At 34.9% G+C, this 14,617-nt stretch overlaps 1 protein-coding gene across 5 annotated transcripts in view; it reads left to right on the forward strand.

Moving 5' to 3' along the window:
- Positions 1 to 14,617, forward strand: part of LOC123537020 (TNF receptor-associated factor 6-like) — a 56,834-nt gene that overhangs the window by 25,879 nt on the left and 16,338 nt on the right. For all 5 annotated transcript variants that reach the window (XM_053529333.1, XM_053529332.1, XM_045320557.2 and 2 more), the window contains exons 2-5: positions 411 to 940; positions 1,478 to 1,646; positions 9,461 to 9,617; positions 10,340 to 10,501. In XM_053529333.1, coding sequence (XP_053385308.1) covers positions 484 to 940; positions 1,478 to 1,646; positions 9,461 to 9,617; positions 10,340 to 10,501 — 945 coding nt within the window. In that variant the 5' untranslated portion in view covers positions 411 to 483. The remainder of the gene's footprint in view (positions 1 to 410; positions 941 to 1,477; positions 1,647 to 9,460; positions 9,618 to 10,339; positions 10,502 to 14,617) is intronic.

Genomic DNA, 14,617 nt, shown 5'->3' on the forward strand with positions numbered 1-14,617 from the left:
TTGACAGCGAACAGCATGGATCCTGACCAGACTGCGCGGATGCGCAGGCTGGTCTGGATCCATGCTGGTCGCAAACCCACTATGTTGGTTGTCTCATGGCATGGCTCAATTATTACAGGTGAACCTGCTTAAGCAGCCACCTGAATTAAGTAGTCACTTGCGTTAAGCAGCCAGTCAGCTCACATCCCATATGGACAAGTAGTTATTTCCTCCTGACTTAAGCAGCCACCTGCGTTAATCAGACATACTTTGTCATTCCATTGGCTGGCTGCAGATGGTAGTGGACTGGTAATGACACTGCGCAATTTCCGTATGATCAACTACCCTACTACAGGTTCAACTATATGGGAGTATATCTCTGATGAGTAGCATTAAATTTAGTATCTAAAGAAGAGATTTTCTATTTCCAGGTGTAACTTCTTTACAACCATTATGCATGGACAGGAGAATGTCGCAATGGCAGCAGATTATATACATTAGCTGATGGAGAATTCATGTCGTGCTGGGTCTTTTCCTAATCTACCTCCAAATACGGGTCAAGATGTTACGAGTTTAAGCGGCTCTCAACCTTCATTAACTTCTATTCACAACCGCCAAAGTGTTCGAACACCAAGGTCTGCTCCATTAGGGAGTGGAAATGTCAGTCATCCGCCACTTTGCAGAAATGTATCGGCGGTGACTGGTGGTGCATCCATTGTTTCGGGTAGTCTTTATTTTCCAAGCGGCAGTTCATCAGTAGAGACTGGGAATATTCGGTTAGCAACTGGTAGTCTGCCTTTTGCGTCAAATTCTTCATGGCCTTCAAGTGCAGTGCCGAGAGCTAATGCTTCATTAGCACCCAACAATGGAGTCTCATCGGCACCAAGTACCGGGCAGTTTCCCGCAACAAATGCCGGTAACCGTGACAGCAGTGGCAGCAGCAGTAGCGGAAGTAGTGGGGGTAGGTTTGCTTTTCTTCAGACATGCTGAATGATAGTCTGTATTGTAGTAGTTTTGTACATCAGCTGGTTTCTCAGAAACTGTTTTAACAACATGTTTACCAACTCTCTACAATTTTTGGCATCATGAAATGGCCTCACAGGGCATGTTACGTAATTGTATCTTACTTTTTGTCAAAATTATGCCTCTTTTTCAACTTAAACATGTTGATGAAAGTGGCTTCTCATCCACTACTTGGCTGAATGCTTTCAACCTCCACACACATCTTTGGTATTTTGAGACAACAGGGCAGGTTGCTAAATTCTGCCTCATATTATGTCAGAAGTATGTTTCTTTAATCTTTTGCATTTAAGCAAGTTTTTCAAAGTTTTGTGTGTAAGCAGGTTTCTCGAAAACTTCTAGACCAAGTGCTTTCAAACTGCACGTAAGTCTTCAGTATAATGAAATAAGGGCTCTGAGCCTGGTTCTGTAACTCTGACTTCATTTTACTTCCAGTTTATGATAATGTTCCCATTTTCACTTTTTTCTTCTGTTACAGATAGTGGTTACGCCCATATCTTAGACAATGAAGAAGGTTGGGACTTGGTGTTTGTGCCACATCGATCAGAGAAATACGACTGTCCAATATGTCTGCTGGTTCTGCGCGAGCCCATGCAGACGGAATGTGGCCATAGATTTTGTCGTGCATGTATACTTAAATGGCTCAGGTAACTTACTTTTAACCACTTACTGTCATTTTTTTTTCTAAAAAAAAGCTTTGGTACTAAAATACATTTTTATACCCTTAAGTCTCTTCTCTTAAACCTTTTGTTTCCATCGACCTATCAGGTTTAAGTTCTTAATGTTCACCTTTGTAAACTATTGGATTCCTGATATGGATTATTGTATAAAAATAAAATAATTCTGAAATACATTGATGTTTATAGCGGCTCTTTCCTCATATTAGTGATGAAAAAATTAATTGAAATAAATTGTGCTTCTTCAACATGATTGCTTAAATGAGGTTCATTTTACATGTTTTAAGTTCAGGGCCTAGTTGTTTGAAACTTTAACTGGCTGTTGAGTTAATGGCCGGTAAAACGCCAGTTAAATTTTGATTCAAAATACTAGTCTTGGTGGGAAGAACTAGTTTGATGTTTTGAGTTTACTGCAAAGAAACTCCATAACTCATAAATTTGTTTTATTAAGTCTTCTAAAATGTCAAAATATAACCCTGAAAATTAATCGACTGTTAACTTGATCACCTGTTAAAATTTTGCAGGACAGGGTCCTCTGATACCGGTAATATAAACTGGAACAGAATTCTTCAAATGTTCAATATTATAAAAAAATTAAGACATTAATCAGTTATATTATAGGGATTTAAACAGGGTTTTGTTTGCACTGGTGCATTATATAGTTATTAAAATAAAAATGAATTAATATGTCAGTATGACGAAGTAGTTTATTTTAGTTGAGAGAAGTGAATTTTGACGTTAAATGTGCAAAATACTGCAGCAGAATTTGAATAGAAATACTGGAATGCATTAAAAGTCATTCACTCTGATAATTAAGTACATACATGCCAAACCCAGTGTAAGATAAAAATTTCCTTTTCTAAGAATGGAAGAAAATTAGGTTGCATAATGTTAACACTACACGTAACCGAATTTATACCTGATATCTATTGAATACCGAGTATACATGAATAGTCAACGTACTACTTTAATAGTTAGATACATGCTTACTGCAGATTATATATAGATTACTAGGTACTAGCTCAGTTTTTAGAAATTTTCAAGGTCATTCGCATATAATGTAATTTACCTATTCCAAGAAGACCCAGTTTTGTGTGACTGACTTATTTAATTTCTACTGTAAAATCATTACTACTTGTCAGAGACTATTATTGTGGACTTTATGTTTAAAAGTAATTCCCAGTATAGAAACAAAGTTCTCATTTACACCATCTTTAAATTTGAAATCATAAAAAATTACATCTAAGTTCTGTAACCAAGAAATTTTAATCAAGCTACCCGGTAAGTTATTGCTAATGAGTTAGAGTCCTTACACAAAGTGGCTTGTATTCCAAAATAAAATCAGTAAAAAGATCCTTTGGAAGCATAAAATGCAACCAAGCAGAAGAACAGCAGACTCTATTCGATTGAGTCTGTTCATGGAAAAAGAAAGATTAGTTACAGTCACTTACACACAGCCTGTATGGTTAAAACAAATCTCTGACAGCTGTGTCAGGGAATTGACTCTTTGGCTCAGTGGTTAGAGGACTGGACTAGGTTCGAATCCCGCCACAGGCAGCTGGGATTTTTTGTCATAAAATGCTATGCTGTTTGATTTATAATGTTGAAAAAGTCAGAAGAAAAGAATGACAAAATATTATAAGATAAAATCGTTAATTGTATATAATGGTACAAATAATAAATTGGCTTTTCAATAATTAGACCCTATGTTACATTTATAGGGATATGAAATCCATGAATTTTAAATTTTGAACCTAAAATAAATGGCAATTTTGTGTGATCATTGTGATTTAATTCCATGGATTGACTCCATCACAAAATCCAGGACAATTAGTCCCCTAAGAATATTAATGATTTCACAGCATACAGTTCATTGAATAACATCATTGTTTGTTGTTGAGAAGCATATTATGTAATTCGTACATACCAGAACTCTTAAACGGTGACTTTATTTCATGATAAAATCACTGTTTGGGTTTTACTGTTTAATACTTGAATAGCATTTCAAACTCATGAAGGACTGTGTTTTATATTATGCATTTCATTTTTACCTTTATTGGAGATGACTGGAAAACTGTTGTAACTCACTAAATTTAAAGGACAGCTTACGACAGTTTTCCGTTCAACCCTCATATAAATAATTTATAATCCTCCTGTCTTAATTTCATATTGGAACCTCTCCTCATGGCTTAAGATATTATGTTACATAAGCATTTGTCTGCTATTAAATTTGATTATTGTAAGTTAATAGCCTGAAGTCCCGTCCCTAGATTTGCCACCTAATGCCACTCTTTGCCACTTATTTCCATTAAAAAAGGGTGGCAATTGGTGGAAATAGGTGGCATTAGTTGGCGTTTGGTGTAATTCAGCTCTTTTTTAACCTAAGTGGTAAATTTGCCACCAAAAGCCACTTTATTTTGGTGGCATTTAGGTGGCATTAGGTGTAAATTTGAACATAGTTTTTCTTTATGGTGGTAGAAAGGTGTAAATTGGTGGAAAGTAGAACATAGTTTATTTTCATGGTGGAAATCGAGTGGCGTTTAGTGGAAAATAGGGACTTAGCAAATTTTCTTGGTGGCGAATAGGTGGAAAAAAAACTTAGAAATTTTTGTGATGTTTGATTAAAAAGAGAACTGTAAGACATTGGATTACCCTGTACAAAATCTTCACATGGACTCAGGTTGGAATCAAGGTGTAATGGACAACTTCAGGTCTAATTGACACAGAACCTGACTTTGCTAAAACTGCACATTGACAACAACTCATAGAACACAAAATGCTCCCTGCCCCCACTTGATGCATTCAGTAACTGTACAAGAAACAGAAATCGTTTGGTCACTGTGCACTGGACGTTTGATATACTACCTTTAAATCAATAATTATGGGCCATTTACCAGTTATAAGTGACTTCTGTATCAAATGTGATCTTAGACCAAAGCATTCTCTAGTTATTGGGCAAAAAAAGTTCTAGTGTTCTGGGTCAATGTGACCTAGACCTTTGACCATTGACTGACCTCAAAATCAGTAGGGGTCCTCTGCCGGTCATGATCAACCTCCCTATGTAGTTTCATGATCCTAGGTCAAAGAGTTCTCAAATTAACATCCAGAAACAGCTTAACTGTTCCAGCTCACTGTGACCTTGACCTTTGACCTACTGAACTAAAAATCTATAGGAGTTATCTGCTAGCTATGTTCAACCTTCCTACTCACTTTCATGATCCTAGGCTCAAGAGTATTAGAGTTATCATCTGGAAACTGTTTAACTGTTCCAGGTCGCTGTGATTTTGACCTTTGACTTACTGGCCTCCAAGTCAATATGGGTCACTGCTGGTCATGACCAACCTACATATAAAGTTTTATGATCTAAGGCCCAAGCATTCTTGAGTTATCATCCGGAAACCAATTGGTCAACATACCAAATGACCGACAGACTGACCAACATCTGCAAAACAGTATACCCAGGCTCCTTCTTCAAAGGGTTTCATTAAAATGAGAATAAGTCTATGCTGACTCTAGCTGGACAAAAATAATATTCTTAATGGTATACAGAAAATTTGAATTTTCATTCTTTTGTGAGACAGAATATTTATTGCTTATTATAGCTTTGCATTATATTCAATGAAAGACAGAAAAGGTGGAAAATAGGTGGCAACTAGTGGAAATTGGCTGTACTAGCTGAATCTGAAAAGATTATTTTTAAATGTGTCTGCAGTGTATTATTTCTGCATGAGTGAAAGTTGGTTAAAGATAAGATTAATGATAGATCAAGTTACAAGCTCCCACACAAATGTATAGAAACAACCCCAGGTGGAATTTGGGTCAGTTAAGATTTATATATGCAGGCAAACATCAGGTCAGATGCAAAGAAATAGTTCTTGCCTATTCTCTTCATTAATTGAAAAAAAAGAAGTGTTTATAAAAAGGTTGTTTTTACAATAGCTTTTCAACTTAAGGATTTAACACCTTCTTTAGCTGACCAAGAAAGTGTATGATTGTGTGGAATCAATTTATCTGTGTAGTAATACCAAATTTTAAAATCTGGCATTTGATGAGTCAGCCTGGGAGAAACTGGAAACACATTGTGAGAGGTAACAATATTATACTGTTTATTTTTTTTTTAATTATTACTGTCTTTAACATTGTCTTAATTACTTACTCTTAACAAAAACATGAATTTGAAACAACATTTACCAAACTGCTTTGAATTAAAGTCAACAAATCTCCTTTTATGTCTTAGGAAGATTGGCAGATGGATCAATCCCAGATATATTTTCTGGAATATAGCTCAATCATGTTTATAACACTGTTTGTAAAATTGTATCATTTTGTAATTATTTACATTATTGATTAGCACTTAGGAAACAATATGTACTTTAAACTGTTCATACCAGGTACCTTCTGTGAAAAAAGTGCAACTTTGTGACATGATATGCCTGCCTGACTGTATACCTGAGCAGCATACAGCTTATTACTGCATAAAAGAAATTTATCAAGATAATTTTGAATCAGGTAAATATTATATGTTTTTATAAAAGCTAATGTTTAAGTGAATAGCATTTTTTTTACAATGTAGATTTTGATGAAACTTCTCACAGTTATAATAAAGATGTTGCATATTACTGTGAAATCATTTTTTTTCACGTAGGACGAATTTTCGCGTATTTCGCGCTAGAACCGATGCGTGAATTTAAGACCGCGCTATTATTATTTTTTAATTTATTTTTTCATTTATAAATAGAAGAGCCCGCCCGCTTAGCTCAATAGGTAAGAGCGTTGGTCTACGGATCTCGGGGTCGCGAGTTCGATCCTTGGGCGGGGCGTATGTTCTCCGTGACTATTTGATAAACGACATTTTGTCTGATATCATTAGTCCTCCACCTCTGATTCATGTGGGGAAGTTGGCAGTTACTTGCGGAGAACAGGTTTGTACTGGTACAGAATCCAGGAACACTGGTTAGGTTAACTGCCCGCCGTTACATGACTGAAATACTGTTGAAAAACGGCGTTAAACCCAAAACAAACAAAACAAAAATAAATAGAAAATGTGAGAATTAAAGCCCGCACGAAACAGTCCTTTTTATGTTTGCTTGAAATTTCATGCCAGCGAATTTAAATGATTTCACAGTATTTGACATTGATTAAGTTTGTAGAGTTCTTTGTTATGTCAGTGAGTTACAGTTTAGTCTTTCGATTTCATATATTTTCTAGAGGAAATTTACAATTTTCTGCAAAATTATTCGGAATGTTAGAAAAATATATCTATTAATAGATGACATTGTATGCTTTGCTGTTACAGATTGTGTGCTGGAAAAATGGCCTTACATCCAAAGGAGTGAAATTTGGAGAGTCATTCGCCATCTACTTAAGCCATCCTGGAATATGATAAAATAAGACTGCATTGACAACATCCTGATCCTCGTGTTCAGATCTTTTGTGATTTCTTGTGAAGAGTCTTTGATTTTTCATAAAAATAAAAAATATATTAATATAATTTGATTTTTGCTTACTACTGAGTTTTTTCAGATTCAGCAGGTGCAGCCGATTTCCACTAGTTGCCACGTATTTTCCTACTATTGCCAGCTATTTGGTGGCATTTAGTGGAAAATAGGACTGCCACCATAGTGGCATTTTGGTGAAATTTTGTCTGCTTACTGCCACCTGTTAGGTGGCAATTGGTGGAAGTAAGTGGCGTTTAGTGGAAAATATTTTTACACCATAATGGTGGTATTTTAGTGGTAATTTGTCTAAATACTCCACTTACTGCCACCATGAAGGTGGCTATTGGTGGAATTAAGTGGCAAACAAATTTTCCACCATAATGGTGGCATATTGGTGTAAAACTGTCTAAATACTCCACTTATTGCCACCTAAAGGTGTACACCAGTGGAAAGAGGTGGAATTTAGTGGAAAACGGGTTTGCCACTGTCCCGTTCATTTTTTCACCATTTTGGTGGCATTTTAGGTGGCATTTTGGTGGAAAATTGTCTAAATACTCCACCATTGAAAAAGGTGGCATTATAGTGGCAAATCTAGGGACGGGGTTGTAGATATCAGAATTCTGAGTACCTAATTAAAATTCACATGAGCCGCACCATGAGAAAACCAACATAGTGGGTTTGCGACCAGCATGGATCCAGACCAGTCTGTGCATCCGCACAGTCTGGTCAGGATCCATACTGTTCGCTTTCAAAGCCTTTTTGCCATTAGAGAAACTGTTAGGGAACAGCATGGGTCCTGACCAGACTGCGCGGATGTGCAGGCTGGTCTGGATCCATGCTGGTTGCAAACGCACTATGTTGGTTTTCTCATGGCACGGCTCATATTTTAACAGTAAGCAGAGGTGATTGCATATTCTCATAATATATGAAAAGAAAATTCACCCATTGGAGAGTGGGTGGAGTTAAGTGGGGTGGGAGGGGATGGGGTTAAACATAAATTTTGTTTAAAGGTGCCAGTCCTTCCAGATACTGGTCTTTTTTTTGCACAGTTGTAAACATTTGATAACTCTTGTTTATGGGTATCAAAACTTGTATTAAAATCTAGGGGAATTTATGATTGTAAACATAATATTATATGAGCCGTGCCATGAGAAAACCAACATAGTGGCTTTGCGACCAGCATGGATCCAGACCAGCCTGCGCATCCGCGCAGTCTGGTCAGGATCCATGCTGTTCGCTAACAGTTTCTCCAATTCCAATAGGCTTTAAAAGCGAACAGCACGGATCCTGACCAGACTGCGCGGATGCGCAGGCTGGTCTGGATCCATGCTGGTCGCAAACCCACTATGTTGATTTTCTCATGGCACGGCTCATATAATGTTGTGAAGTTTCAAAAGGTGCATAATAAGTTACAGTTTAGTGTGTTATCTGTATCATAAAGTTGATGATACAATTTTTTGCAAAAAAAAAAAAACCCACTTTTTTTAAGGAACAAATCAGAACTATCAAGGTATTTGATTTTTATCCAGTTTAATGTAAAAATGATGAACTGATACGCAATTCTACCAGCCTAACTAGGCCTGGAAGTCTTTAATATGTCTGTAGATCAGTGCTTTATTTTGCTGTTTAATATAAATATAGTCGTAAAGATTGCATACCTAATCATTCAAGATGATGAAATTTAACAGGAGTAACTAAATAGTAAATATGGAAGAAACCTTGCATCAAAGTCTGCCAAAAAAAAAAAAAAATAATAATAATAATTAGATTAAATAAAGGTAAATCGTCCTCAATTTATGTTGATAAATAATCTTTCCTGTTTAACATTTAAAGGAGAAACTGTTCTGTCATAGATCACAGAGTATGACATCATTGCAAATAATTTCCTTCAATATTATCAACAGAAATTGTAGTTTTAGGTCTCCCACTTTGCTTAGTATGTTGAACACACATCTAACGAGCATGGGGTTTGATTTCAGTTCAACAGTGTGTAGATGATGTCATAAAACCACTAAAATTGCTGCCTCCATGATGAGCCATTTTCTTAAATTTCAAACTGCCATATCTTTTTCAATACTGGTCTGATTTTAAAAATTCTTTTAGCGTTATGAAAAGCTTTGAGGTAGCAAAGTTTCACTCAAAATTGATTTTACGTCACCAGAATAATTCACCTTGGCTAGGCTCTTGTGAAAATATTCCATGGACATATAATAATCTCTTTTTTGTGTATTTATAATGTTAAAACACAATTTTGCTGTACATTATTTCTTAAATGACAAGAAGGAATAAAAGCTATAGAAAGTCATATTGTTGTAAGAAGTTGTTATGCTGGATGTATTTTTTCAGGGAATCCGAGGCAAGATGTCCGGTGGATAATCAGCCGCTTCAAGAAAATCAGTTGTTTCCGGATAATTTTGCCAAAAGAGAAATCCTCATGTTAACTGTAAAATGTCCCAATTGTACAAAGGGCTGTGATCAAATTGTTGTACTTAAACATTTACAGGTCAGTATTATATTTAAGGTAGTGTATCCATATTGACTTAAACATTCACAGGTCAGTATCTTCTTATTTTAGGTAGTGGACCTACAACGATAATTGGTAATTTTCAGACGATAATGATTTCCCGTTTCCTCTGCCGGTATTCTTTGGATTATAATGTAAGCTCATATAAGCACAAAACCTTTCTTACTTCAGGAAAATATCCAAAAACACTTGACATAGAATACTTAATCAAACAGAAGTTTCCAATTGTCATTTTGGACCCAAATCCTCTAATTAACTGATGTAATATTTTTCATGCATTTTGTGTGTTTTCTTTGGCACTGTATGGACTGAGCAACTTATTTCCAACAATAAAATTGAATGCTTAATTTCATTTAAAGTTTCTGTCTGAGGAAAATTAGCACTTACCTAAATCTAATATCCTCCTACTAATTAATATAACAGCCTTACAACCAGAAAAAAAATTCACATTAAAAACAAACAAATAATCAACCCTTCTTGTGATTTTGCATTTACTCTGGTAAGCAATTTTGTAACAGTTACAATTCTTTGATAGACACTTCTGATAAATGGCAGTCTCATGTATACAGAACATATATTTCTTGTATAACAAGGTATTTCATGCAAATTTACTTGAGGGATTATTTTTATTTCCATTCTGTCTTTTCAAACTGTGAAAGATTTGTTTTGAAAACTTTTTTTGTTTTACTCTTAATTTTCAGACTCATTTAGACAATTGTGTATTCTCATTAACTCCATGTCCCAATGAATGTGCCAACGTGTTATTGCGTGGTCGATTATCAGAACATCTTCTCAACCAGTGTCCAAAAAGAATAATCAAGTGTTCTCTGTGCCAGTTAGATCTAGTTGCAGAAAAACAACAGGTAAACTTGATTTATGATGTAATAGACTAAGTATGATATTGCTTATTAGAGCAGTAAGTGGTATGCGAGTCTGTTAGATTAATATGGAGCTAGGGTTTAACATCTTTTCCAATAATTTTTAGTCATATAGACAACAGTGTCTATTTGCAGCATTGACAGTTCCAAACCTTTTAGTACTACATCACTGGAATATCACTCTTTAGACAAGTGACATGATTCCCCACCCAAACATATTATATTGACACTAGGCTGACCAATCCTAGAGTTAACGTCTTAATGCCGAGCGAGGAAGCTACTAGTACCATTTTTCAGGTCTTTGGTATGACACTGCCATTGAGTTAACCCACAACCTCAAGCACTGGAAGTGCGCCCCCTACTACTATGCTGCTGAGGCAGTTTTAGACCCCAAAGACATTTGATATTAGTCAATACTTATTCTTAAACTTTACATCTTGTACAATCATTTTGGTCCATTGATATCTTGTATGAATCAAAAAAGCATTCTCAACTATTAATTTGACACACTGTTCAAGAACAACTTATTTCAGACTTCAGTTTTTATCAGGTATATATTTCTCACGAACATTTTCAAACTTAAAAATTTAATGCCTTTCAGAAGGCATTTGAAAAAAATTATTACACAAAAATGTTCACTGATACGGTAAACATTTTCAATGCCTTGGATTGTTATGAAATATTTTCAGGTCATTCACTTATTGTCATTAACCTTTAGCATGCTAGATAAATTGTCGTCTGCTGGAAATGTCGGCTGCTAAAATTGTAAAGTTCATTCAATTTGCTCCAAAATTGGAAGAAATATTATCAGAGTAGCAAACAGCTTGGAACCTGATCAGACGCCGATTTAATCGGCGTCTGATCTGGTTCCAAGCTGTTTGCAAAGGCTGTTAAAATCGCCTGCAGCAGGCTAAGGGTCAAAGCACTCAAATATCGTTTTTTCAGAAAAATGAGAAAAAAAAATGTGTTTTGTAGTATTTCAGTCACATAATATGCCATTAAAATTGTGCAAATCAGTGAAATGTCAGATATTTTTCCCTGAATTGCTATATTTGTTAGTAGTAGATAGAAACTTATTATGAAAAAATTGTTTGATCTTTTTAGCTGAAGTTAATATATCTGTTTTAATGATGATGCAATTACACTTTTGAGACTTTTTTTCTGCGCGGAGCACTGACCCTTTTTTATTTACTAAATTTAGCAAGAAATTTGCCGATAATAAATTTTCACCATTGGATTTAAATTGGCTATGCAAAATAACTGAGGGAGAAAACATTCTTTGAAAGAATGTTAAGATTAGGTTACAGGTAGTTGAGATTTTAAAAGTGATATCTTATCAGGTGTTGAAGTGAGCGACATTATGACCATGTGACTTCCTTGTTACTTGCAAGAAGGCAGACACATTAAATTCAGATTTTTTATTCATCTCTTAAATATTAGGACATTTTTAAGATATGGTTTTTAGCTCAATTAGTTTTGCCTTATAGCCATACAGTTAAGGACATTATTGTTTTAGGGTCTTCAGTATTCAGTAAGTTGATTTACATGGCTTTTGAGCAGCTAAATTTAGAAAAACTACTGTCCTGAAATGCAACTTCATTTTTCCGCCGTATTCTCAAAATGGATGTAACAGATATTTACTTTGCCTGTTGGGTAAATGCCTTACGAGATGCACCAGCTTATTTGTGTGACATTTGGTGTACAAGCGTTCTGTAAAGATTGATTGCAGTGAGTGAGAAATATCTCTTAGTTTCTGAAAATGTTTGGGTTTTACTTTGATAAAATGTGCAAAACATATCTCAAAAAAAGTTTGCTCCATTTTGGCTTAGTCACTTTATTTAGGGAAGAGATATTGCATCCAATTTTGGTGGGTATGTAGCTTTCTTTTGGTTACTGGTGTGAAGGTCAAATTTCCTGTTTTTGCTCAATACTGATATGTTCAGTTAGGAATTGGGTATTGCAACCAAACTATATGCGTCAGTATCTTGCTTGTAGACCAAGATTTAGTCACATTGTAGCCTAATTTTAGGTTATTTGGTTTAGGTCAAGGTCACTGCAGCTGCTATTTATAACAGAAAAAAGTTTTGACATAATAACTTCAGTTAAGAATGAGATATGTTAACCAAACTTGGCATATAGTTAGTTTGCATTGAGACCAAGTTTTGATTGCATTTTGGGTCAAGATCATGGTTGCTGAAAAATTGTTTTTGGCTTTTAAACCAAGGTTCAGTTGCATTTTGTGTTTGGTCTAATTCTAGGACACGTTTACTTGAGTTATAGTAAAACAAAGACTTTCAATCATGAATGAAATATATGACCAAACTTTGTACATAGGTTGTTTACATAAGTGACCAAGGCTTTGTTTCATTTTGGGTCAAGGTCAGAGCTAAGTATAGGTGGTTGTCCCTCCGAAACATTCCAAGCAGAAATAGTTTATCTACCATTTCCTTGAATTTGCTTGTTTTTTTGTAAACCAACTGCATAGTATTTTATTTCTTTAGGGGAAAAAAAGATTTATGACTTTAGGCCTTCGGAAAATTTCATTTAGTGGGTTGTCATCAGCTCTGAAAATTTAAAATTATGAGTTCTTGGAAATAATTATATTGATTCTCTTATATTTATTAATATGAGGTTTAATTTAGTAAATGCTTACTAGTAAAATCATAGGTTATGATTGAGCTAAATATTGATTTTGTTCCCAAACTTTGATATTTCAGTTAAAATTTAGGTTATTGAAATATGGACAAACTCCCACTCTCTGTTAAAATTGACCAAACGGACCAGTTGACCACTTCATTTTTTTTTAAAAACATGCTAATTTTTCACATATTACACTCAAAAATATATATTTTTGACCTGAAATATTTATTTTTTTGAATTTATGTTTTTTTGATTATTAAATGTTTAATTTATCGAGATTAAAAGGGGAGAATTGTCTGGTCAAATTGCACAACAGGGAGTTTGTCTGTGAGAAGCTTTTGTTCTACATTCAGGCTATCCTGTTGAATTTAGCAGTGGGGATTTTGTCCATGAAAGGGTTTTGTTCTACATTCAGGCCATCCTGTTGAATTGAGCAGTGGGGATTTTGTCCATGAAAGGGTTTTGTTCTACATTCAGGCCATCCTGTTGAATTGAGCAGTGGGGATTTTGTCCATGAAAGGGTTTTGTTCTACATTCAGGCCATCGTGTTGAATTGAGCAGTGGGGATTTTGTCCATGAAAGGGTTTGTTCTACATTCAGGCCATCCTGTTGAATTGAGCAGCAGGGATTTTGTCCGTGAGAGGTTTTTGTTCTACATTCAGGCCATCCTGTTGAATTGAGCAGTGGGGATTTTGTCCGTGAGAGACTTTTGTTCCTCATTCAGGCCATCCTGTATGACCCTTATTGTACTTTTATCATGTTTTCATTTTTAAGATAGAAAAATGAAATTAGAGATCATAAACTTGTTGTAGAACGAGTGTTTACATTGTAAAATATAAAACCATTAATTTTGTATTTAATAATTTATACGTTTATTTGATCTTCCTGTTTGATAAAGACAGTGTTAAGGAAGTTCTGCACATTTGATAAACTGGAAATAATGGCATACTGTCATTTATCAGGAAAACATACAATCAAGCCTGGACTGGGTAGACAGAAATGAAAACCTGTGAGTAAATACGGCAATGTTACTATCTTTTTTTAAAGAAAAAAAATGTGATATAAAAATGTTTGATATGTAAAGTTATTCCAAATAATGTCTTAAGATAAGAGTGTAATGTGCAGATCTCTTTAATAATGGGCAGATATCCCAACATCACGCAGACAGACCTATAAACTTTATTCTAGGATATTATTCTTTTAAATCATTAGACCATAATTTACTATGTCTTTGAGAAGTTTCGTTAAAATCTACAATGTAGAAAAAATTCTGTTCATGAAAAATGTTATCAGTATTGTGATTTTCCCATAGATGCACATTATAAAAACTTGCATAAGGTCCCAGTTTTTGAAATCAGTTTGGCAGAGAATCAAGCACATGACCCTGTCTTTTTTATTTGCTCAATTTTCTAAGTATATCCAATCTGAAGTTTCAGACAGTCAGAGTTTGATCAAATTATA

Source organism: Mercenaria mercenaria, chromosome 17 (genome assembly GCF_021730395.1).
Source record: "Mercenaria mercenaria strain notata chromosome 17, MADL_Memer_1, whole genome shotgun sequence".
NCBI classification, from domain to species: domain Eukaryota; kingdom Metazoa; phylum Mollusca; class Bivalvia; order Venerida; family Veneridae; genus Mercenaria; species Mercenaria mercenaria.